Raw genomic sequence first — 26,005 nt, 5'->3', positions numbered from 1 at the left:
ATAATTTAGAGAGATCGCTTGCCTCTGCCTTCCGAGTGCTCGGACTTGAAGGCATATGCCACCAATGCTCAGCAGGTAGTGTATATTCTTGAAGTGTGACGTGAGACATGTATCATCAGCAATAGATACCTCTGCCCATGTACCCGATGTAATGTCCAGCGGAAGCAAGCGACATGGGCCAAATCTGAGTGACATGCAGACTCTACTTATTAAAGTCACAATTAGACATCAGCATCTAAGTGACAACTTTGACGAGTTGGTGGTCTTGGACCAGAAATCCTGGACAAGGTCTCAAAAATGTTACAGTCTAGGATTCTTTATTTGGTTCCTTTTTCTCTGCCAGTTAGAGAGTTAGAAGGCCTGAAAAATCTTGAGCTTGTCTGGTAGCAGTGGAGAAATCTAGAACACAGACAACGGGAGCAGACAGGATCAGCAGCCTTTATTGAGGGTGAGGAAACAAACACATACAGCAGGAGCACCATTAGGTAACAAAAACTAACCAGTACAGGAGGCAATAATAATAATGATAATGATAATAATAAAATTGGATGAATGGAAACTAACAAGAATCCATCTTAAATGGATGAGGCCAGCCATCCTGTGAAGAAATAATCGTGTAAGACATGATCTCTGTATAGATTGATGCTGATAATGGAACCATCGAAAACGTCTTAGAGGCAGAGCGTGGGGGTGCATGCCTTTGATCCCAGCACTCAGGAGGCAGAGGTAGTCAGATCTCTGAGAGTCATAGTCCAGGACAGTCAAGGGCTGTTACACGGAGAAATGGAGAAACCCTGTCTCAAACAAAACAAAAGAGAAAATGTCTGAGAAGTTTTAATGTTATAAAGAAGTGTTATAATGATACATTCTTAGGGAATACTTTCCTAAAGTAAACTAGGACAGTTGGGGACTAACAATAACGAAAAACACCTCAAACCCTAACTGTGTTTCAGACAAAATCAAGGGGGAGTGTCCCTTGCTTGGTTGCTGGCCCTATTTTAGTATGCTTAGACATTATGTACTTATGGCTTTAAAAAAAGTGCCTTAAACTAGGGTAGCTTGATAACATAGTCTATGATCATCTCCTTCACTCACATGGGTCAAACCATCTTCTGACTTAAATGTAGTTCTCAAGGGAGCATCCACGCTTGGAAAAGAACGTACAGTGTCATTGGCAAACACAGAATAGCTGTTTGATTGGTGATTTTTTTTCGATATACAAGAACAATGCTTTGATTCACTAAGCAGTCATACATGCACTGCTTACCTCGAAACGAAGCATCAGTTCCTAGACTGATGGAGAGCAGATCAAATAGGCAGACATCCTGTTGTCAGAAGCTTTCTACCTCTCAATTCATCCTGAAGGCAATAAAGAGGTTAGTGGTGAGCGCCCCCTTCCCATTAACAGAAGTGCACGCGTGTACACACAGACGAATCAACGCCAGTGTCTGTGACTCCATGTTCAGTTAAATTGGCAATTACTGTACACTATTGGTAACTTCTGTTTTTCACTCCTGTTTTCTCTTTTCCTCAACACACTTCCTCTCTCCATTATTCCCTTCTTAGAGTTAAATGTACTTTACCCATGTAATTTATATAAAGAAATTAGGTTTAATTTCATTCTGCAACTTGGGCTTCTCTAAGATAATTTAATTCTCTTCTCCCAGTTTTTTTTTTTTTTTTCATATGTAGTTTGAAGAGAATGCCTTGCAACAGGGTCTACAAATGCTTTTTCTTTGGAATAAAAATTAGTTTTGATCCTTAAGATGTCTAGAATGGCTATGTGTTTTCCTCAGGCCCTAGTGCACGGAAGGAACCACTTGATAGTAAGTGACTGAAACTAGGCAGCAAATACACTGAAGACCAGGTTTAGATTTTCATTTATATTCACTTCAACAGATCAAACATAGACAGGATACGAACAGCATACTGAGAATTCAGCTGCTCTAAGACATATTTCTATGACATTTGGCTTGGCTGATGTTTCAACCTTGGACTTTAAAGTCTTATTTTTACGACACCCAGAGCTTCTTTGTAATGGCAGTAACAAGTAGTATAGACTTCCCGGCCTTCTTCCCTCTAGGATTTTAACTTCTTTTAGAACACCACCCCTGCTCTTCTAGTAAATCCCACATGACAGAACAGGCTGGGGACGGAGGAAAAGTAGGAAGCCGGCGCCATGGAAACTGTGCGGGTAGAAACGTGTGAGCGCGAGGGTGGTTGGAGGAGAAGGAACACTCCCCTGGAGACAGCGGCGCGAGGGTGCTCCTCGGATGACGTCACGCATCCAGGTGACGTCACGGCCATGACTTGCGGGTGACGCCGTTGCCGCGGCGACTCCTCGTCGTCTCCGCCCCCACCCCCCCAAGTCCCCTCAGGCTCGGCTGCGCCGGGGACCGCTGGCGGGTTCCAGAGGTGGCCTCCGCCCGGGCCGCTCCGCCCACGCCCCCCGTGCCTCCGCTCCCGCCTCCGCCCGCCCTGCGCCTCCCTTCCCCCTCCCCGCCCCGCGGCGGCCACTCAGCCCGGCTCGCGCTTCGAAGATGGCGGCGCTGAGTGGCGGCGGTGGCAGCAGCAGCGGTGGCGGTGGCGGCGGCGGCGGCGGCGGTGGTGGCGGCGGCGGCGGCGGCGCCGAACAGGGACAGGCTCTGTTCAATGGCGACATGGAGCCGGAGGCCGGCGCTGGCGCCGCGGCCTCTTCGGCCGCGGACCCGGCCATTCCTGAAGAGGTGAGTGGCGGCGCCATCCCCCAGTGCTCGCGCGTCGGGGGCTCGGCGGGTCAGTGTTTATGTGAGGAACCGAGGCAGCGGACGGAGCCCCGGCGGTGCTTGGCAGCCTACGGGGAGGTGGTTATCTGCGGAGTGTCCCCCTCTGTCTTGTGGCTTCTCGCTACGTAAACATACACGATGGCCCCCGGGGGGGGGTTCCCCGGCCCCCACCCAGATGGGGTTGGGGCAGCGGGGGCAGAGCTGGAGCCTTTCCCTAGGGGGCGAAACTCCGGGTTGGTGGAGAAGGTCACGCCTGACTGAGGCTTCCAGCCCTGCATCCCTGAGATGTTTTTCCTTTTAGCTAGCCGGCAGGGACGGCGTCGAGGATGGAGCTTAGTGGCCGGAGCAGTACCCTTCGATCCCCTAGACCTAGGAACTGCCGTGTGTGCTTACTCCCTAGTCGTGGGGATGACGGAGCGCATCTCTCAATACTCTCCTCACTATCTTCCCTTTGCAGGCCCTGGTCCCCTTCCCACTTTTCTACTTGTTTAGGGGATTTTTCTTTTGACCGGTTTTGCCCCGGCGGGGATTTTGGTGTAGTCTTTACTTTTTCAGCCCCATTTTTTACTGTTCTGAAGCTTTTCCCATCCTGGTCTCTGATCCCCGAATAATAACGTTTGTCAGTACTTCCTTGCTAACTGTAACCTCTATCCTCAACCACCACCCGGCTCATTTCCCAACTGTACCTACTTACCTCTAACCTTAGTTTCCACTGAAGAACATTTTTGCTCCTCTTACCCTGGTCCTCTTGAGGGCCTCTACTCCATTCCACTGCTCCCTGGCCTCGCAATCTGTTGTTACCTTCACAAGTCCTTTTGGACACTTTGGAAGCCACTTACTCCCAGAACCCCAAGGCTGTCAAGATTCCATCAGGTTTCACTTGACCCTTTGCTCCCTTGCACAGCTGGCGATTTGGGTTAGCCTTTCAGTGCACATCCACGCCTTAATTGATACCCTTCGTGGGCTTTTTGGTTTTAGTGGGTTTAATTATCTGTGTCGCTGCCATTTCTGTCCCTTCTTTTTCATCTTTCATGTTTACCTGTCTTTAGTACTTGGCTTTTGTTAGCTTGTCCTTGCATCATTCAACCAACCTACCTTGTCAAAGTACTTAATTTATTCTCTTTTCTCTGTTTGTAAAACTTACTGCATTTACTATTCGGGCATTGTATCACATGAACAACACCTTACAAACAATTGAGTAGAGTGACTTTAATTTTGTTCATTTCACTTAAAGATAAACCTGCTGCTTAAGTTTCCCAATTCTCATACTCCCTCCTTATCTCTGCAATGTTCTTTTTCCTGCTTCATTATATTTACCTGGGAAACTTATCCACTACTCTCGAGAAATCATTAGGAGTCTGTTCACAATAATGTTTGTTTTCCACCTTTTGATGCCATCTCTGCCCCAGAATGTGTTCAGTACCATCATTTGAACCAGCCTAAACTTCTCACATTTTTTTCTTATTTCTTAATTTGAAATAATCCCAGCTTCCCATTTGAATTCATGCTCGGGTCAGTTTCCACTTGCATTTCCTTATTTGCCCCAGCTTCTTCGATTCCAAGGATAAAGCTCTTCCCTTCATCCATTTCCTAGTTCAGTCTGTTTCCCTTATCCCTAGTTACCATTCATTCTGTCGTGTTTCCTGGCTTTTGGTACTTGACTTGCTGAAGTTTCCTCTTGTCTTCCCCACACCTCCACATTCCTTCTTATTTATAAACAACTTTGTTCCGTTGACATGGAAATTTATTTTTAGGATACATTGTTTTTAATGGAGAAATGCTAGGGGTCACATCTGCTGTCTATTTTCCCCAGGAATCGGATATGCCTTTGTCTTACCAGGCACAGGTGTGTCTGGCCTTTACTCTGCAGGGCCTGTATGGGTGTCTTGAACTGTATAGATGTGTGAGGACTAGGATAGAAGTATGGGCGACTTAATGGATAGGAGTTATACAAGGATAATTCTCGGAGATGACACTAACTTGAGAACTTTATGTCAGGGTTATTAGGACAGTTTGCATTCCTGTTTGGAAGATTTCGTTATTTACTTTGGAGAGCTAGAGCACTTGGATCTCTTACCTTGCCCCCTCCCCCTTCTTTCTGAAGTAGTGAGTATTAGGGCTGTAACTTTGTTTGATACTTTCTAGGCAATCCCCATGTCCCAGTGCTTGAGGACCTCTAGGCCAGATGAAGTTAAACTAAACCACTCATAACTGAAGGCATGTTTGTATCTCCTGAAACTCTATTCTTAATTTATTTGGCTAAAAGCAGATGTTTCCCATTGCACTCTTCCTAGGGTTTAATGTCTGGTGATGATAAGAAGGAAAAAGATGACAAACACTATACATAACAAAATAAATTCTTCTGGGAAGTAGTATCGTGGGTCCCAGGCTCCTCAGAAGCTCAGTATGTGGCTGAGGCTGCAGTTAGAACTCCTGTCCTTCTGCCACTACTTCCTAAGTGCTGGGATTCCTGGCATGTGCCCTATACCCAGCAGTTCAAAGTTAACATCAACTCAGAGGGAACTGAAGTATCCTGTGGTCTTTTAATTCACTGTCTTTTTATATGAACTTAAAGGAATCTCTTTAATTATTAAGTACACTGAAAGATTAAAACATTATGAATGTGTGTAATGACATTTTATTATAAATTTTTATCTTACCTGAGTTTAAAAAAAATTGTCAAAGAGAAATTTCAGCTGTACCAAAAACTAATTACAAAAGGAAAACATATCCATTATTAAAAAGTTAGGGGGAAAAATACAAAAAGTACCCACAATGTATAATTGCTATAAATATAAATTATTTGCATATATTACAACCAGTCTTTTTTAATGCTTGGCCAATACATTTTATATACAGATTTGTAACTTTTGAAACAATAGTACAACAAAACTAATGTGTCCCTAGATAAAGTATGATTTAAATGATAACATTTTTGGACATTAGGTTATTATTTTTTTTAATTGCTGTTATCAAGCATCTTCAACATAGGATGTAGACATTTGTATGTAAAATTATGTTGGAGAATGAACAGATTTTATGACCCATTTTTGTATTACTGTATAGGTTCCCAAAATAAAATATTCTAATACATAACAAGAACTTACTAAATATTTATTCAGTATCTTATAATCTTGCCATTAAGCTTTTAATTCTGACCATTTCTATTTCCTTGACGACAATTTCTTTTTCTGACCTTATGGCATGACATGTACATGATATAATATTACCAGGTGGTTAATAATAAATACGTATATAATTTAAAATGTGTGATACCAGGGTGTGATATTTATTACCTGTTCCTTTCATGCTGTGTTTTTAGAGAACAGAGTTTCTTAAAACTGTAATGCAATTAGAATTGTATTATTTTCTGTTTTCAAGATCTCTTAGGCAGTCTTGACTAAGCTGTATAATTATAATAATGCACTGACTAGGGAATATTCTAGGATGGGATCTGCTTTATAATGAGGCCCACTGTATTAAAACACATCTTAGGTTGCATCATGCCTCTGAAAAGTGGTGTTCTCACTAAGGCAGGAAGGTGTGTGTATGTGCAGTAAGTTTTAGCTGTTGCTATTAATACTTGTCTAGGTATATGCAAAAATGTCCTTCGGAGAGTGGCTGTTTTCAGTGTGTCTGTGTTCCTCCTTTTCTGAACCCATTTCTTTTTCCTGACTTAACACCTTCCTTTAGGCATCCATTCACCTTTTATTTAAAAAAAAAATTATCTTGTATCGTTGCTTATATATGCTGGCAATCTATTTTAAGTCGACCAAAAGGAATGTTGGACTGGATAGTTGAATTATGGCATGTCTTAAATGTAATTGCAGAATTGATTTAATTGTGTTTGGAGGCCCGAAAAATTACAGCAGTACAGCAGACTAAAGCAATCAGACTTCGATTGTTTTTCTTTCCCCTGTTTTACTGATCAGGATGAGTAGTCTAGTGGCAGCTGAAAAGCCATGTTCTTGGAGTGACAAAGAAGAAAGTCCATGGTGTTTTCACTGTGCTTTGGTGTTTTCTAAGGCTTGTTACCTACCAAATCCCCCTTTATCTCCAATCATAAGCTTGCTTTCTCCTTTAGAGCTGCAGAAATGCATTTTGTTTCGTTGACAACTTAATATTAATTTAAGTGAGTACTTCGTGAACTTCTTGTCATAATCCCCTTCGTTTAGAAATCTTGTTTGCTCCTATTCCTGGATTTCTCTGTCAAAATTCCTATCAGGATAAGCCTTTTTGTTAGCAGCTCTTGTTAGATTTTTGTCTTCCTCAGATGTTAAAATTGTTTGCAGCTCCCTCTTTCCTCTTGCCCACTTCACCTATGGTGATTCTTCTGTACAGCCCAGTCATATTACTTCTGAATTCAAAAGAAGTGGACCTGTTTGGGAGCTTGTCTAGTTTTTGAGGTCATGCTGTGCTTTCTTTACCATAGTGCTAGAGATAATTTCATGTTAATATAACAAGGCCTGCATCCTCATTGGCTCACATATCCCTTTCTAAAAATATTTTGTGGATGCACTGGCATTCTGGAAGGCGGTTTCTTTTGGTTTTTGTTTGTTTGTTTTGTTTCCAGTCTTTACTAACCAGTCTGTTAGCATACTTAATGAGCCACTTTACCCAGTCTGTACCTCATCTTAGGCAGTTATTTCTTTCTCCCTCTACTGTTATCTTGCTCTCTGTTTTCTCTTGATCATTATTTTTGTTTTTTTGAGACAGGGGTTCTCTTTGTAGCCCTGGCTGTCCTAGAACTTGCTCTGCAGACCAGGCTGGCCTCAAACTCAGAGCTCCTCCTACTTCTGCCTTCCAACTGCTGGGATTAAAGGCCTGCACTACCACCACCTGGCTTTCTCTTGATCTTTGGTAAATAAATAAATGTTACTTCTAATATCAAGACTATTGACTATCTGGTATCAAGAAAATGATGCCCAGTAATTTTATATTCCTTCCTGGACCCCAGGAATACCTTATACAGAATGTAAAAATTGCTCTGAGCTCAATTAACCATATTTCCTCTGGGAGCACAGTAATATCAAATAAACCTCATTTTCATTCCTACTATGCGGCTATAGTTAGTGACAGCACTTCTGGGGAAGATGTACTATAGTATGATGGTTTTCCAATAACTCCAATGCTATCCTGGCTGACAAGCAAGCCCTTGGGATCCTTTTGTCTCTGTCCTCCAGCTCTAGTAGATGCTGGGAACTCAAACTCAGGTCCTAGTGATTGACAGAAAGAATTTTACCTGTTATTGAGCCATCTCCCCAGCCCTGGAGTTACTTTAAGGAATTCTTGTTAGTACAGTTTTTGATAATGTATAAGGAATATTCATTTTAAAATATCTTTTTTCTATGAATGCCAAGTAGTTGTGTTTATAACCTTTTATAACTCTTTGGTGGTGTTGTTAGAAGAACTATTTTGCTGGGTTTGATGGTACATAACTTTAATCTCAGTCCTCTTGAGTTGGGGCAGGCAGATCTCTGTAAGTTTAAGGCCGTCCTGGTAAGTTCCAGAGCAGCCAGGACTATATACAGTGACACTGCTTCAAACAAAACAAAACAAAAATACTATTTTAATTACTTTCAAATAACTAATTGGTTTCAGGGTGAGGGGTGGAGGGTTAGGGAGGTGGGGGAATAAGGAGGGGGTAAACCCAGGGCTTTTGTATGTCAAATGGACAATTTGCCATGTGCTGTGCCCACATGCTCATTCCTCCATCATATTACTCTACTTCCAGAGAACATCAAGTAGGGAACAGGTTACAGTTTAGAGAACTGCGGAGTCCTCACAGGGGTATCCTAAGTTGTTAGAAGTATCCATTTCTGTTAGTTGTTAGTGATTGCCTAGATTTCATCCATAGATTCTTCCTACATGTGGCTTCTCATATTAGCCAAAAGTCACACAGTTGCAACACATTATCTTTATATGAATACATAATTCGCTCACAGCAAGCTTTTTGCTGGCACCTCTTGATCTTCCCCCACGCCTCCGTATGCTGTGCACTGAACTTCTGTTAGCGCAAATGTGGCTTAGAGGACTGCTATGAGAATAAAGCGAGGTAATAAATATGTAAAACTATCACTATTATTTTTCTGCTGATTTGCAAGACAAAAGGTACATATAATTAAGACGCTTCTTCCAGAAATCTTTGTTGTATATGCTTGTTTTAAATGAAATCCAGTAACAGACAACTTAGGCTCTAGTTATGAAATTTTGACAGTCCTTAGAATTGATCTAAAACTGAGTGTTGACTGCATTCTGTTAATGTTGTCTTGAAACTACCTTTGAATCCAAGAAACATAAAGTGGCAACATATTATTGACGTACTGGATAAACAATCAAGGATAAGAGAGTCACTGTGATAGTACAAGGACACGCTGTGTTTTTATGGCTAAGGTGATAAACTGACATTGCTTTGGCGATTTTAAAACTGTGGTCACTGTTAGCTTTGCTGGCACCTAAAACTGCTTTGCATTGAGTTATTTCATAGAACAGTAGGTATTCCTATGTTCAGTAAACACTTAGTGCCTACAATATGTCAGGTAATATTTTATGAGTTTAGGAATATATTTCAAAACAAAAATCTGTACCCTTTATGGAGTCTATTTTCTGGGAGAGCAGTACATGTTGACAAAAAGGAAAGTTGTAGTCTGGCTGTGGTAGTACACACCTATAATCAATTTTGATGCTCAGGAGGTGGAAGCAAGAGGATCAGGTGTTCAAGGCTGTCCTTGGCAACTTTAGGCAGTTTGAAACCAGCTGGTACTACGTGAGACTGTTTCAAAAACAAAATGAAACAAAACCGAAAACCCATCCAAGAAACAAAAGAAAGTATTTCTTTATAAATAACTTTTGAGATTTATGTGCATGAGCGTTTTGCCTGCACCATGTATGTGCCTTGGTGCTCGCAGGGATCAGAAGATGCGATGGACCGCGTGGAACTAGAGTTAAGGATGATTTTGAGCTTTTGTGTGGGTGCTGGAAACCAAACCTATGTCTCTGCAAGACACAAAAGAGCAACAAAAATTCTTAACCATTGAGCTGACTCCTCAAACCCTTTTTCCAAACTGTTTAGAGTCTCACTATGTAATTAAGGCTATTTTATGTGTGCTCTGAACCCAAGCTGTCCTTGAACTTAAGACAGTCCTGCCTCTGCCTCTTGAGTGTTGGGGCTAAAGACATGCACCATCATGCCTGGCTTCAGAAAGGAGATTACATAGTATGTTTGAAGATAATAAGTTCTGTGAAAATTTTCAGGGAAGCAAAGTAGGCCTGGGGAGGTACACTGAGAACAAGGCAGACCTCAGTTTTAGAAGGTGGCATTCGCACAAGAGTTGGAAGAAAGAAAATGGGAGTGCATTCCTTGGAGAACTAACACACTTGTGTGAAGAATGTACCTTACTTATTGTAGTAAGAGACCAGAGTTGCTGGAGTAACTCAAAAGAATTGAAAGCCAGTGGGAGATGAAATTCCAGAGGGCTTGGGGCATGGCCAAAGACCGTTGTAAAGGAGTTTAACATTTTAAAGGGAAAGGAAGGCCTTATTTAAGTTTCGTTAGCCAGAGCTGAGTGACCTGATATCACAGGTTTTTGTGTTTATTTTTATTTGTTCATGTGTGTATGCACATGTGTATGTGTGTGTGTGTGCACGCATGTGTGCTCATGTATGCATGTGGAAGCTGGAGGTTGATGTCAGCTGTCTTCCTCAATTTCTGTCTACCTTATTCTTTTTGAGAGAAGGTCTCTTAGTGAACTTGAAACTTACTCATTTGGCTAGACTGTCTAGCAAAAAAAAAAAAAAAAAAAAAAAAAAGCAGCAAGCAGCCAGTCTTTTACATGGGTATTGGCAACTAAACTTGGTAAGTACTTGGACAGCTAAGCCCCAGTTCTCACATCTTAATAGGAACACTTTGGTTACAGTATAGAGAATAGACTTTAAGGGACAAGGTAAAAGAACTATGGAGGAGAGAGTTGTATCAGGAAAGCAGAGAAAGAAAAATCAGATTTTGAATAGTTTGAAAATAGATCAAATCTGATATGTTTTACCCTGCCCCCAACAACAATGCTGGTGATTTAACCCAAGACTTTGTACTTTCTAGCAGGTATTGTACCACTGAGCAACATCCTAAGCCCTTGGATTTGTTGATAGACTGAATGTAAAATGCTGGGGTGAAGAGAGAGAGAGAGAGAGAGAGAGAGAGAGAGAGAGAGAGAGAGAGAGAGAGAGATATGTCACTAGGAAAGAGAAGATCAGGTCAGAAATTCACTTTATGGGATGGTAAGTTAGAGGCAGATAGCAAATGCTGTCTAAGATTTTGAATAAGTAATTGGATTTATGGCTCTGGAGTTGAATGAGGCCCCTGGGGCAAATACTATCATGATAGCCATATTTTATTTTCCTTTTCATACACAGCAAGTTAGCGTTTCTACTTTGTAGTTACGTAGGTATGATGGAAAGATTGCACTCTAGCTAGTAGCCTATGGATACAGATGATGTGTACCAGTTCTAGATATGGCATATATGACAGCCTCTGTGTAGCTGGGCACTGGTGGCTCATGCTTTTCATTAATCCCAGTACTTGGGAGGTAGATGCAGGTAGATCTTTGTGAGTTTGAGGACAGCCAGGACTACACATTGAAACCTTATCTCAAAAACATTCATTTGAGAACTTAGGCTGCTAGACAATTTATCATTTATAACAGAGCTTAGAATGAAGGTATAATAGCTTTCATTCCAGTTCCAGCAAGGGGGCCCATGAAATAGAATGAGGGATATTTGTTTTGTTTTGTTTTGTTTTTGAGATAGTGTTTCTATTTTGTAGCCCTGACTGTGGAAGTATAGACCGCTTTAATAACTGGTTGAACTACTTATTACTGTTAGAAACTAGGAAATAGACCTTATTAAACTCCTTTTGGGTATTACAGCAGTTGTCTGATGTGCCGTTTGAACCCTCCATTCATTCAGAATTGTAAACCAAATAACTATTTTTACCTTAAAATTACTCAGCCTCAAGTATTTTGTTATAGCACAAAATGGGTTAAGAGATCAAGAAGTGGATCGTGACAAGTGAGAATCAAGAAATTATGTTTTTAATTTTAATTAATTTAATTTTTGTGTTTTTTTACTGTGTCTGTCCTAGAACTCAATCTATAAACTCCTGCCTTAAACTCCTGCCTGCCTCTGCCTCTGCCTCCTGAGTGCTGGGATCAAAGTGCTTCCACCTAATTTTTAAAGGGTTTTGAAAGAAAGAATTGTTATATGGTTCAAATTGACTTGAGATTCACAATCATCTTCCTTATTATCCTAGGTGTTGGAATTGTATGCATGTGTTCCCATATTAGCCTCAGGCAAAAGTAATATTTTTTGATGATGAGAATCATAAAGTTGTAAGATGCTGGAAATGAAACATTAGAGCAAAACACCAACTATTTCAGGAAAGATAAGAGCTGCTGAAGCAGTGCTTCTGTAAAGGCAGGAGGAAGGCAGGTTTGGTGTGTGGCGGAAGGATGGCTCTCAGTACGATACTTTATGATAAAGCAGTGCTGCAGAGCACGTGACAGTAAAACTGCTGGGCAGTACCAGTGACAGCGGAACCTGCTCAGGGTCTGTTTGGTTTGTGTCAGGCTGTGTCTCCAGTAGGGTAAAGTTTCATCCCAAAGGAGCATGGTGTTTCGGAAGGGAAGTGAGTGTTACAACTCAGCAGCACACAGGAGGGAAGGGAGTGCTGACAGACAGTCAAGTTGGTGGGCAGTGTTAGCTTAGGAGAAGCTGGGCAGCACTGTGGGCTTCCTAACCTTTGGTGTCGCATCTGCACAGTTAAATGTAACTTGACAAGGCAGTTTAAACGCTGGGTATGAGTCACTCTCATTTTGACTCAAATAAGACATGAATTATTACTGCATGAGGTATCTGTAACTCTTCTGTCATGGCTTTAAGCAAAATTTTGAGAGATTTGGTGACTGATTTTTCTTTTTAAGAAAGTTTCTGTGCTGGGCATGATGATGTATGCCTTTAATTCAAGCATTCAGGAAGCAGATGCAGGTGGATTTCTTTGAGTTCAAGGCCAGTCTGGACTATGTAGTGAGTTCCGGGACAGTCAGGACTACATAGAGAGATTCAGTCTCAATAGAAGAAAAAAGAAATCCTATATTTTGTTTATGTAGAACAGTATCTATCATTGCAATTAAACTTTTATGCTGTGCAGTGAAACTTCCCATTCTGTACTTTTTTTAATACTTAAAATTGTACTTGGTTTAGTTTACATCTTTTTATTGCCTAAAATATAAATCCCACCTCTCCCCTCTCTGCCCTCCAAACCTCCTATGCTTCAGTGACCTACCATCTATTGTAGGAAGAAGAGTCCTTAATCTCTTCTAAGCCCAATTCCGTGCCTTTGCCTTGCTTGTTGACGGACAGCATCCTGTATCATTTTACCCACGATATTGCAAGGTTTTTTGGGTTTTTTTTTTTTGTTTTTTTGGTTTTTTTTTTTTTTTTTTTGGTTTTTGTTTTTTCTTATCAGCTTCCTTTAGACTAACACTTGTCAGTCTCTGTCAGACTTTCTATGATGTTGAAAATGTTCTTTGTTGCCCAGTGATAGGCTGCTGTTCATTCAGTTTGCCTGGCAGCACTGATGCACTAAATTTATGTAATTTTCAGATTAAATAGTCTCATATAATGAGTAGCTGTTCTGTCAGTGCTGTGTGCAGTTTTATTTTTAGATTTTTAAAATCAATCTCTCTCTCTCTCTCTCTCTCTCTGTGTGTGTGTGTGTGTGTGTGTGTGTGTGTGTGTGTGTGTGTGTGTGTCCACTCTGCAGCTGTAGAGGTCAGAGGACAACTTTTTGGAGTTGATTCCTTATACCTTTATGTGGTTTCCAGGGGTTTAACCAGCACACTAGACTTGTGCACCAAGTATTCACCTAATCTCAATGCTCCTAATCCAAAGAGTTATCACTAATCTGGGAAGTGCTGGTTTTCTTTTCCAAAGTTCTGTCTGTCTTTAACCATAGTTTTTCAGTTTGCTCTCAGAATTCTGTTGGTTTATGCAGCTCTTAAGTTCTGTAATGATTGGAGTTTTCTGCTCCATTAGGGTTGAAAACTTTGTGTTGTAAAAGGTTCAGCTTCTATTAACTGTTCTTTACCATTCTAAGCCTGGTGTGACATATACCTGTAGAAGGATTTTTTTTTTTTTTTTTTTTTTTTTGGAGCTGGGGACCGAACCCAGGGCCTTGCTAGGCAACCGCTCTACCACTGAGCTAAATCCCCAAACCCCTGTAGGAGGATCTTAAATTTTGTACCAACCTAGGCTGTTTACAAAGTAAGTTTCCTACCCATCCTGGATTATCCAGCAATTCCCTTTCTCAAAAAGGTTCTTGGGTTGAGAGAATATCTTAGTCAGTTGAGGACTCAAGGACCCAAGTTTGACCCCTAAAACCAATTTAAACACGTGTGCACGTCTGTCTCTGTCTGTCTGTCTGTCTGTCTGTCTCTCTCTCTCTCTCTCTCTCTCTCTCTCACACACACACACACACACACACACACACACACACACACACACCCCTCTTTTTCAAAGGACCCAAGCTCACTTCTGGACAATCATGGCCAAGCAGCTATAGCTCTAGGTCCAGGGGATTTGACCCCCTCTTCTGGCCTCCAAGTTAAATTCATTCAGGTACATAACACATCTAGATATATATACATATTTTAAAATCTTTTTGTAAAAACCAGATACGGTCCTACATTTCAGAAATGTGAGATCCTAGAGAAGGCTGACTAGAACAGAGGAATCAAAGGGAAAGTTAAAAAAAAAAAAACTTTTAGAGCAGTTTTTGTTGTTTGGGGTGTGGTGTGGGGGATGGTAAGGGTCCAGTGGCTCCAAAGCTATTTATCATAGTTCCTAGTTTCAGAGATAGTACTTTTCCAAGATTTGGCAGAAAAAAAGGCGAAGGTCCACACTTATTAGGAAATTATTACTAATAATTTTTCTTTTTAAATTTGCTTATTTATTTTTAATTTTCTGTATAGGTTTATGGGTCTGAAATGTTATACATGTAATGTGTACCATGTGTATATGAGTGCTTATAGAGGCCAGAAGCCTGTATCAAATCCTAGAACTAAGGTTATATGCAGTGACCTTCTCCTACCCTGTGGGTGGGTATTGGGAACTGAACTTGGATCCCAAGTGAATAAGCCAGTACATTGTTAAAAGTAACCAAGAATCGTTTTAAAAAAATCAAGCAAAATTGCATGTAAGAAAACATATTCTGGGTCAAAAAAAAGTCTTATTGCAATATAAGATTTATGTAATTCATCTTGAATATATATACTAAAGGTAATTAAAATAACAAAACAAGACAGTCTTCACTGTGTAGCCCTGGGTGTTCTGGAACTTGCTTCGTAGACCAGGCTGGCCTTGACTCAGAGATACCTTTGCCTCCCGAGTCCTCCGGTTAAAAGTGTGTGCTGCAATACCTGGCTTCCTCAAAGTAAGCTCTGAAAAGAAAAAACCCTAATAACTAAGCATTAATTCAAAGGCCAGGGGATATGCCAGTTACCAAATTCAAAACAATTGGTAATTTTAAAACGAAGATAAACTATAAAAATGACTTCATATATTTAGAAAAAATAGAAACTCTGAGACGAAAACTATCGTGTATTAAATACACGAAAAGCTTAACCGAATAGTCTTAGGTGAAGAAAGAAGGGGATGCTTAGCATATAAATCTGAAGAAATATATCAAATTAAGCCTACAGTCAAAAAGATTGAAAATGCTGAAGAAAGCATAGAAGACAAGAAGGTTGGGAGGTGGGTTGGGAGTCTAACATATTCAGTCAGTGCTCCAGAGTAAAGCATTGTAAAGTTAATATTTGCAGAGTGGGTTCTGAGTGAAAATTTTCTAGATCTAATAAGAACCAGCTGACAGATGTAAGAAGTGCACTGAATTTTTAACAGTATAAGAAAAAAAAAATCTGTATCCAGACAAATCATAGTAAAACAAGGAGAAAGCAAAGCAAAGCAAAGAAAGTTGTCCTTCAAAGAAGAAACTGGGCCAGGCCAGTGGCTCAGCAAGGAAAGGCACTTGGTATGGAGTAAAAAGTCTGAGGTGCAGGGTGGAGTGAAAAGCAAAGAGGAGCATGCACTGAAATGAGTGCTCATTGCATAAAGTTCTAGGACCCTTAATGGACATACACAAATGAGGGTGGTGTCCTAAGACCTTTATGTAGGGGAGACAGCAGGTTTTTCAGAGTGACTACTTCTAGTCACAGTTGAACTGTGTACTAAAGATCCTGTCCTTTTGTAGGACCAAACAAACACAAACAAACCATTAAAGGGGAGGCCCTGGGCTTAGTCCTGTCACCACAAAAGAAGGGGAGGAAAGAGAAAGATGTAGGAGATGTCTGCCCAGTCGGAGATCAGAATTGAAGGGAGTCTGGAGGGTTTTTTTTTCTATAGCATCTGTATCAAGTGAATTATCAAGAGTAAGACAATTTCTTTGTAAAATTACTGTTGATAAAGAGACCTGCAAATATGGAACACAAATATGCTTTCTTTAATGTATGTCTCCAGTTCTACTATCCTAGTTTAGTCTTCTGCAACATCACAGTACAGTCTCTTCTGCTGTCTTAGTTTTGTATTCTCATTTAATAGGTAGGTGCACAAGCAAATCTTTAGATATTCCTTGACTCTGGTTACTTGTAGTTTGCCCTCATGCGTATATGTATCCAGGTCACCCCAACTCCAAACTAAAAATACCTCTGCTTGACTTTGCTCCTGCCTTTTTGTAAACAACCATGGAACTGAAGATGTTCTCCACGCCAGGCAGGGCCTCTGTTGCTGCTTTTGACACCCGTTTCTGATTACTTAGTACTTGAACTTAACTATGCACTCACTCAGACCTTCCTTCTTGACAGTCTCTGCATTTCTAACCACTTTGTTCTTTTAACCGCAGGCTACCTGTGCACTGTAACGAGTGTCTGCCTGCATTTTCTGTACTCCTTGGTCTTTGTCATCTGAGTGTTTCACTGACATCACAAAGTCAGCAAGTCCTACACTCAGTGATCCTTGCCTTCAAGTTGACTCTCCCTTTGTTTTCTCCTGGAAAACTTAGCACTTACTAGAACTGATGCTGGATACTCCATAGCAGTACCTGCTCTGTGTTCCTGATTCTCTCTAGAGTGAGCACCCAGATCCTTTGACTTACCATCTGCCATGACGCTTCAGTTTATTCCTCTCCAGCACTCTAGTTTAAGCCCTGATTATTTCTCTCTTAAGACCCTTTTATTTTTGTTTTGCCCATAGTTTACTTCTATTTTTGATCCATTATACCTACTGGTCAGTCTTAAGCTTTAGCTATTAAAGCTTAAGGAATTTAGTAACATAGTAACACCCTGTTGTTTACAAATTAAATAAAATTTATTCACCTTCACTCCCCAAACCTTCCTGATCTAATAATCACAGTCCTGTCTCTCTTTGTTCTTCTTCCTGTGTTTTATTCTAGGACAAACTATAATAACTTTAGAGTTCTGAACATACTGAGCTCTCCTGTGATTGATTTACTTTGCATTTTGTTTGTTTGGTTTGGTTTGGGTTTTTTGAGACAGGGTTTTTCTGTATCCCTGGCTGTTTTGGAACTCATTCTGTTTCAAGGCTGGCTTGAAACTCAGAGATCCTCCTGCGTCTGCCTCCTGAGTGCTGGGATCAAAGCTGTGCACCACCACTGTCCAGCTATTTTCTTTAGACTTTGCTAATATTTTTAATACAAGGAAGATGAGAAGTAGAGTAATTTTGCTTAAAATAAATCTTTCATGGTCAATAAATTTGGACCACAGATTTGTTATTATGGGAGAAGAGAATCTACTGCTGAATGCTCTTCAGAGTCAACTGATCTTGGGGAAGGGATTATGCTCTAAAGGATCTTATGGACAGATTTTAAAGTGTAGCCTGTAGAATGTCTGAGAGGCTTATAAAAAGAAAAGGAAAGATGCATATAAAATGGAAAATAGTATGCAGAGAATGGATTTAATATGCTTATGTTGGAGTCAGTGGGTTGAAAATGCTCCATGGTTAATTAGTTGGGGAAGGGTTCCTGACTTGCTGGGACAATTGCTTACTCTAAGAAGATGGCTCAGCAGGTAAGGACATTTTTAGATACCACAAGGTGGCAAGAGAGGACCAATTTGTGAGAGCTGTCTTCTGACTTCCACACAAAGTAAACAAGTACACTCAGAACCTTCCAACCCCATTCCTTAAATGTTAGCTTCTAGTAGATTAAATTTTAAAAAGGCAAAGCTGAAAGAAAACCCGTTACAAAATTAACAGAGTTGGGGACTGAAGAGATGACTCAGCAGTTAAGAACACTAATTGCTCTTCCAGAGAACCTGGGTTCAATCCAAGCACCCTAATGGCAACCCACAGCTCTCTGTAACGCCAATCTCAGAGAATCCAATGCCCTCCTCTGGCACCAGATATTCATATGATGTACAGACATTTATGCAGACAAAATGCCTGTGCACATACGTCAAATAATTTTATTTTTAAATAAGAGCATAATGTTATGAGCTCAAGACATTCTTTTGGTTTGTAATGCCAGAGATAGATCCTTAGGGCCTTAAGTATGTACTCTATTGTTGAGGCATGATTCTAGCCCAGAAAAGAACTTTTTAAGTGACTCAAAACCTCTACCACAAAAAAAGAAAAAGAAATTGATATACATGACTACGTTAAAAAGAGAGGCCAGAGAGATGGTAAAGGTGCTTGTTGTGCTATAACCTAAGTTTGATCTCTGGAACCTAGGTTAAGGTGGAAGGAAAGAACAGATTCCAGAGGTGTCTTCTGATCTCCATATGCACACTGCAGTGCATATGCCCATATACAACAAAAGAAAGAGAAAATAGAAACTTCTGTTTATAAATACCTTATAATGGGCCTGGGAGGTAATTCAATGAATAAAGTGTGGGGTTTTAAATAGGAATGGCCTCCATAGACTCATGTGTTTGAATGCTTGTCCATAAGGAGTGGCACTATTAGGAGGTGTGGCCTTATTGGAGTAGGTGTGACCTTGTTGGAGGAAGTGTGTCACTGTAGAGATGGGCTTTGGGGTCTCATGCTCAAAATTGGACTAGTGTGGCAGTCTCATGCTGCCTGCAGATCGAAATGTAGAACTCTTAGCTCCTTCTCTTGTGTCTGCCTATATGCCACCATGACAATAATGGATTAAACCCCTGAAACTGTTAGACAGTTAATTAACTAAATGTTTTCCTTTGTGAGAGTTTTCTTGGTGTCCCTTCACAGCACTCTTCACAGAACTCTTAAGACACCATGAGGATCAGAGTTTAGATTCCCATCATCCACATAAATGCCTAATGGTATGGCAGTTTGCCCACAATTCCAGCTTTTAGAAGGTTGGCATGGAATCTCCAGAACAAGCAGGCTAGCTAGATGAGCAATATTGGTGAGCTCTGAGTTCCATTGAGAAAGATGCCTGAGGTCAACCTTAGGTCTCTCTCTCTATACATGTACCCACATACATGTGAACAGGCATATATACAGCCTCACATGCTCATGCAGAAACAACCCCCACCTAATTAAGAGACTGAAAGACAAGGTACAACAAATAAGTGAAGATACTTGCAGCCCACCCATAATAGTTAATAAGCTCTTCCAAAATTTAGTAGCCTCTTGTGTTTCTAAAACATAATAAAAATAGCAAACAGGTCACAGCTTTTATGGGGCAAGAATCAGCAACTTAGCTGGCATAGTTCTGGCACTAGGATCTCACAAGGCTAGAATAACCAAGGATGTAATCATTTCAAGTCCTGTCCCAGTGACAGATAGTCTTCTCCCCTGTTTCCTCATCTGGATATAGCAGACTTACTCACAGATTTACTCATAAGGGGCCTTTTCATGGCACCACGGCTGACTTTTCAGACGAGAGTGAAAGCCATTGTCTTTTTTTTTAAGATTTATTTATTTATTTATTTAGTTAGTTAGTTAGTTTTATGTATGTGGGTATACTGTCACTGTCTTCAGATAAACCAGAAGAGGGCATCAAATCTTATTACAGATGGTTGTGAGCCACCATGTGGTTACTGGGAATTGAACTCAGGACCTCTGGAAGAGCAGTCAGTGTAACCTCTGAACCATCTCTCCATCCCTGTTTTGCACTCTTGATGGCCTTAGACACGCAACTTGATCTCTGACTTCCACTCAAGTGCATAATGTGTGTGTATGTGTGTGTGTGTGTGTGTGTGTGTGTGTATGTATATATGTATATGTGTGTGTGTGTGTGTGTGTGTGTGTGTGTATATATATATATATATATATATATATATATACACACACACACACACACACACACACACAAAAATAAAAAATGGTCTCTGCATCTCCACAGTTACAAAACAAAAATCAAAAGAAAATGCAGTAGGTAGGTAGATAAGATAGAAATACAGGGGGACATGGCCAGTAAACATTTGGAATGTTCTTTAACTTTAGGAACAATCAGGAAAATTAAAACAATAAGACCATTTTATATAGATTAGATTTGTAGAAATGAAGACATCTGACAATATCAGTTATTGGTGTTAATATGGAGAAGTAGGAGTTTCTTTGATTTCTAGTCAGAGTGTTAATTAGAAAACTCACTTTAGAAAATAATTAGGTGACCTATAACAAGCAATATTTCTGGTAGACAGTTATCTTGCTCCAACTATTTTCAAGCTTGATATGCATAAGAATTAAAGTTGTTGGACTCTACTCCTACAGCTTCTGATTAAAGAGGAGTTGGGTGGAAACTGATAATTTGCTTTTTGAGTTGCATATCCTGATTGCAACCCCAGAATCCTGCTTTGTGATTCAACCTTTTCCCTAGAGCAATGGTTCTCAAAACTTCCTAATGCTGCAACCCTTTAATATAGTTCCTCATGTTGCAGTGACCTCCAGCCATAAAGTTATTGTGTTGCTACTTCATAATTAATTTTGCTACTGTTTTGAATTGTAATATAAATATCTGGTAAGTGACCTCCAAAGGTATCATGACCCACAGGTTGAGAACTGCTACCCTAGAAAAATGGAAGCATATATTTAAGAAGGCTTATTGAAGCCAGGTGGTGGTGGTGTACACTTTTAATCCCAGAACTTGGGTGGTAGAGGCAGGTGTAGCTGTGAGTTCCAGGACAGCCTGGTCTACAGAGTCAGTTCCAGGACAGCCAGGGCTACACAGAGAAACCTTGTCTCAAAACACCAAAACCACTACCACTACCAACAAAGAAGGTTGATTGATATTAGCCACCAAATACAAAAATTCAGACATTCATTAGTAAAATAAATATATAATTACATATTTATTTAGTGATATATATTTAATTACAGACTATAAAACTAGATCAAGTGGATTAGAAATACAAAATAGGAAAAAAGCCCATGGATTTGAAAGAGAGTAGCTGTGTTGGGGTACCCAAGAGAGGTTGGAGAGAGGAAAGGGAAGAAGGGAAATGATGTAATTATATTTTAATCTCAAAAATTAAAACAAAAAGATATACAAATCTTAGACATCTCTTGTATCAGTACATGTGAACCTCACAAATATATTAGTAAGATATTAGAAGCAAGCTGCAAAACCATATGACAACATGATTCTAATAGAATGTTCAAAAACAAAATGCTGAGTTTAGATCACTAGAGCCAGTGCGTGTGGTGTACAGTGTGGTGTGTGTGCATGTGTGCGCGTCATATGGTGTGTGTGTGTAATCCTAGTGATGGCAAGATGGGAGGCAGAGATTAAGGTGAATGACATCTAGCAAGGTTAAGGCTAGGCTAGTTGCAGAGTTCTAGTCCATCTCAAACAAAGGCAGAAGGCACTGTTTGAGCACTTCAGACACTCACCTGCACCCACATGTGCACACTTGTCTTGAGAAAATAATGCACATATTTACAAAAAAATAAGTTCAAAGCAAGGTGGAATTAATGATATTGTTTAGGAATCCAGATATAGGTACTAGAATTACAAGAGACAAATTGTCAGAAGCGTATGTGATAGTAATCCGCTCTTGGGAAACAAGATTGGCCATGTCAGTTCAACTTACAGGGGCTTGTTTTAGAACTCATTAAACTAATTTCTATAAACTAATGATTTCCCTTTTATTTCCCTCTGACTACTTCTAAGGTTAAATTTGTTTTTATGTATTTATTAGCCTTTGGATTTTTTTTTAAATTTATGGACATCTTAGGTTGAGCTGTTTATTTTAAAATTTTATTTTGAGGGAATGGTTTATTGTAGACACAATATAACTTATTTTTCTTCTTATTTAGAATTCTTTTTGTTTCTTTAGAACATTTGCTCCCTAGTGTTGCAGAATGTTACTCTATTGCATCTGATAAATTTAAGTTTACAAAAATTATAGTTTTTTTTAATTTATGCCGTCTTGTGAAAATAGGAAACTGTCTGGGGACATGTAACTATCCAAATACCATGTTTGCATATGTATGTGATTTTATTCTCATTGATTTGTAAATCACCCTTGAATATATACTAGATTCTGTTTTCTCTAATAGTGTCAGGTCCACATTACTATTCTTTTTTTATATAGTGTCTTGGTTTTTGCTAATGCCAGCCTCTTTGTTGATTTTGTGTAAACCTATACTAGTTAACTTTTCATGAGATCATTAGAATTAAGTTGTGACAATCTACACAAGTCCTTTTGGGATTGTCTTAGGGTTTCACTACTGTGACGAGAAACCATGACCAAGGCAACTCTTACAAAGAAAAACATTTAATTGGGGCTAGTGTACAGTTCCAGAGGTTCAGTCCAGTCTCATCATGGTGGGAGGCATGGCAGCATGTAGACAGCCATGGTGCTGGAGGAACCGAGAGGTAGTTCTACATCTTTTTCTTTTTTCTTTTTTTTTGGGGGCTGGGGATCGAACCCAGGACCTTGCGCTTCCTAGGCAAGTGCTCTACCACTGAGCCAAATCCCCAACCCCAGTAGTTCTACATCTTGATCTGCAGGCATCTGAAGGAGACTGTACTCTGGGTGTAGCTTGAGCATAGCAGGCCTCAAAGCCCGCCCCCACAATGACACACTTCCTCCAACAAGGCCACACCCTCTAATAGTACAACTCTCTATAGGCCAAGTATTCATATACATGAGTCTATGAGGGCCATACCCATTCAAACCATAAGGATTTTGATTGTAATTTTATTGACTATATGTTCATATAGGTCGATTTATAATTATAATTCAGAGTTTCACAACTCATAATCATGGTCTTTATCGTCACTTACTTAGGTGTTTATGGTTTTTTTCCTTAATAGGTTTTACTTTTCTTTTTTTTAGGTTTTATTTTTCTATACAGTGTTCTTCACTTTGTACATGAGGGTGTTGGTTTTAATTCTTGTATCCTTTTGTGCCGTTGTGAATGAGATGCTTTGAATATTTATTTTTATTATCATTTGTATGTGTGTGTTTGTGTGTGTTTGCATGTGTGTGCAGAAACCCAAGGCTGCTAGGACATGGTGTCAGATCTCCTGGAATTAGAGTTGCATGGCAGTTTGGAGCTGTGGGATGTGGATGCTGAAAACTAAACTCTCTTTGAAGGGCAGCGAGTGTTGTTAATCAGAATCATCTCCAATCCTGAGATAATAAATAAAAACTAATAAATGAATATGGATAAATGAATAAATAAATAAAAATCAAAAATAAAGTTGTGGGGCTGGAGAGATGGCTCTGAGGTTAAGAGCACCCAACTACTCTTCCAGAGGTCCTGAGTTCAATTCCCAGCAACCACATGGTGGCTCACAACCATCTGTAAAGAGATCCGATGCCCTCTTCTGGTGTGTCTGAAGACAGCTACAATGTACTTATATATGAATAAATCTTTAATAAAATAAAATAAAGTTGTGTGGAAGAAACTGTTGATTGGTTTGTTTGAATTTTCTATCTGGTTCTGACACAGTACTTAGTATTTTTCAAGTTCCCTATTGCATTGCCGGAATTTTAAAATGACATTTACATGTACAAGTAATGGTTGCTCTATGTAGTTATTATTGTTCTAATGCATTAGCTAGGGCCTTCCATATATAGTCATAAATAATAATGGTCACCTTTGTTTTTCCTTTCTTAGAAATGTGTCTTGGGGCTGGAGATGGCTCAGTGGTTAAGAGCATTGGTTGCTCTTCCAGAGGACTGGGGTTCAATTCCCAGCACCCACATGGCAGCTCACAACCATCTGTAACTCTAGTTTCAGGAGCTCCATTGCACCAGGCATGCATGTGGTGCACATATCTGTACAAAGTACTCAGACGTGTAAAATAAATAAATCTTAAAAAGTGTGTACTTTTAATGACTTAATATAAATTTCTTATACTCTACGTGAAGTTTTAGAATGTTTCTTGATTTGTAGTTTGCTGTGAAGTTCTTCTGAATCATTTCATTCATGAGTATTTAAATGAAATTTCTACATCTCCCTCCATTGTTATTGAGGTGATCATATCACCTGTTGATATAAGTGATTTCATTAATAGGCATTAGTTTTGCCTAACTCTTAGGTTACTAGATATATTTTGTTGTACTATTTTTAACTCATTTTGAAAGCGAGAAAGAGCATGCGGAAAGAGAAGAGAAGAGAAAAAGTGGAGAGACCAAGATGTCTGGATTATATATAGAAGAGCCTCAAGGTGGGGGAAGGGCGGCCAAGTAAGTCACTGGGCTGGAAAGTTCAATGTTGGGAGTGTGGTATGCCAGGTAGGGCCTGAGGGATGCTGGGAGAACCTGGAGGCCTGGTCTGCTTTGGTATGTAAGGTATGCACCTCAGCTGTTTGTTCCAGGATCTGAAACCCAACAATTAGAGCTGATAAGCCTTTCAAATCTGCCTATATCTATACAGTTTTTATTTTAGACTAGAGTCAGTCTCTCTCAGTCTGTCTCTGTCTCTGTCTCTGTCTCTCTGTCTCTCTCTCTCTCTCTCTGACTGAGTCCCACTATATTGGTCTGGCTGGCAACTTGCCTGGCCTCAAACTCACAGAAATGTTCCTCCTCCTGTTTTCTATGTGTTGGGACTAAAGGCATTCCACCTTTATATTTCTTGACTGTTCAGTGGGCTTTAAAAGTAACCTCTGAGCCTACCCTTTTCTTTCAACTCTTTATGATGATTTTTTGGTATAGATTTTTTCCCCTAAGACTTATTTGTATGTGCAAGTGTGTGTGTGTGTGTGTGTGTGTGTGTGTGTGTGTGTGTGTGTGTGAGAGAGAGAGAGAGAGAGAGAGAGAGAGAGAGAGAGAGAGAGAGAGTGAGTGTCTGAGCGAGAGGGGGGGAGGCAGAGAGAAACAGAGACAGAGAGAGTACATGTGTGCACTAAATTGCCAGGAGGCAAGCACATTATGATACAGAGGCCAAGGAGGAGCACTGCTTACTGGCTTGCTCAGCTTGCTTTGTTATAATGTTATAATGGGACTTCCAACCCAGGAGTGGCAGTACCACAGTATACTGGGCCCTCCCTCCCACATCAACATCAAACAATAATATGTACTATAGACTTGTTTTTATGCCAGTATGACAGGAGTGTTTTCTCACTTGAGGTTCCTCTTCCAGAATGATTCTAGTTCTAGCTTGTGTCCAGTTAACAGAAAAATATCAAGTACAGGCAGTTGTTGATGTTTTATAAAAAGATAAAGAGAGAAAGGGATATGTTTTAGTGGAGGTGTAGTCAGGTATGGGGGAAGAGGGTGCCTCGTGGGCCCGTGCTGAGGCATCCCTCCCCCTCCACCCTAACCCAGGGAACAGTCACACAATGGTACATTCAGGGCATGGGGAGGGGAGTTGAGAGGGTAATAGAAGCAGAGAGAAAGGGTGGGAGGGGGGAGGGGAGTAGAGAAGTAGAGGCCGGCCATGAGCAAGTGGAGAGAGAGGAGGGAAGAGAATGGGAAGAGAGTGAGAGCAAGAGAGAGAGAGAGAGGAGGGGGCCCTTTTTATAGTGAGTCAGGCATACCTGATTGTTGCCAGGTGACTGTGGGACAGAGCTTAGACAAAATACTAACAGTTGTGAGTCCCCTAGTGTTGGCACTGGGAACCAAACAAATCCTGGAAAAACAATAAGTGCTCCTAACTGCCAAGCCATCTCACCACCCCCGAATTAAAGAGAAGAAAAGTTGTGTGTGTGTGTGGGGAGGTCACATGCTATGATGCACATTTGAAGGTCGAAAGGATTACTTAACTAGCAAATATGGTTTCTCCTTCTACCATGT

At 40.3% G+C, this 26,005-nt stretch overlaps 1 protein-coding gene and 1 long non-coding RNA gene across 20 annotated transcripts in view; one reads left to right on the top strand and one right to left on the bottom strand.

Moving 5' to 3' along the window:
- Positions 1-419: 419 nt before the first annotated feature.
- On the bottom strand, positions 420-2,275 carry LOC134486574 (uncharacterized). Its single transcript, XR_015686500.1, has 2 exons — positions 1,268-2,275; positions 420-794 (listed from the first exon to the last, which is right to left on the bottom strand). It is a non-coding gene; the product is annotated as an uncharacterized LOC134486574 (long non-coding RNA).
- Positions 2,276-2,376: 101 nt separating this feature from the next.
- Positions 2,377-26,005, top strand: part of Braf (B-Raf proto-oncogene, serine/threonine kinase) — a 135,394-nt gene continuing 111,765 nt past the window's right edge. For all 19 annotated transcript variants that reach the window (XM_087655566.1, XM_087655564.1, XM_087655561.1 and 16 more), the window contains 1 exon segment: positions 2,377-2,726. In XM_087655566.1, the coding sequence (XP_087511692.1) occupies positions 2,541-2,726 (186 nt within the window). In that variant the 5' untranslated portion in view covers positions 2,377-2,540.

Source organism: Rattus norvegicus, chromosome 4 (assembly GCF_021556685.1).
Source record: "Rattus norvegicus strain SHRSP/BbbUtx chromosome 4, alternate assembly SHRSP_T2T, whole genome shotgun sequence".
Lineage (NCBI taxonomy): Eukaryota > Metazoa > Chordata > Mammalia > Rodentia > Muridae > Rattus > Rattus norvegicus.
The sequence above is the reverse complement of the archived record's forward strand: the minus strand, read 5'-3'. Positions and strand labels throughout refer to the sequence as shown.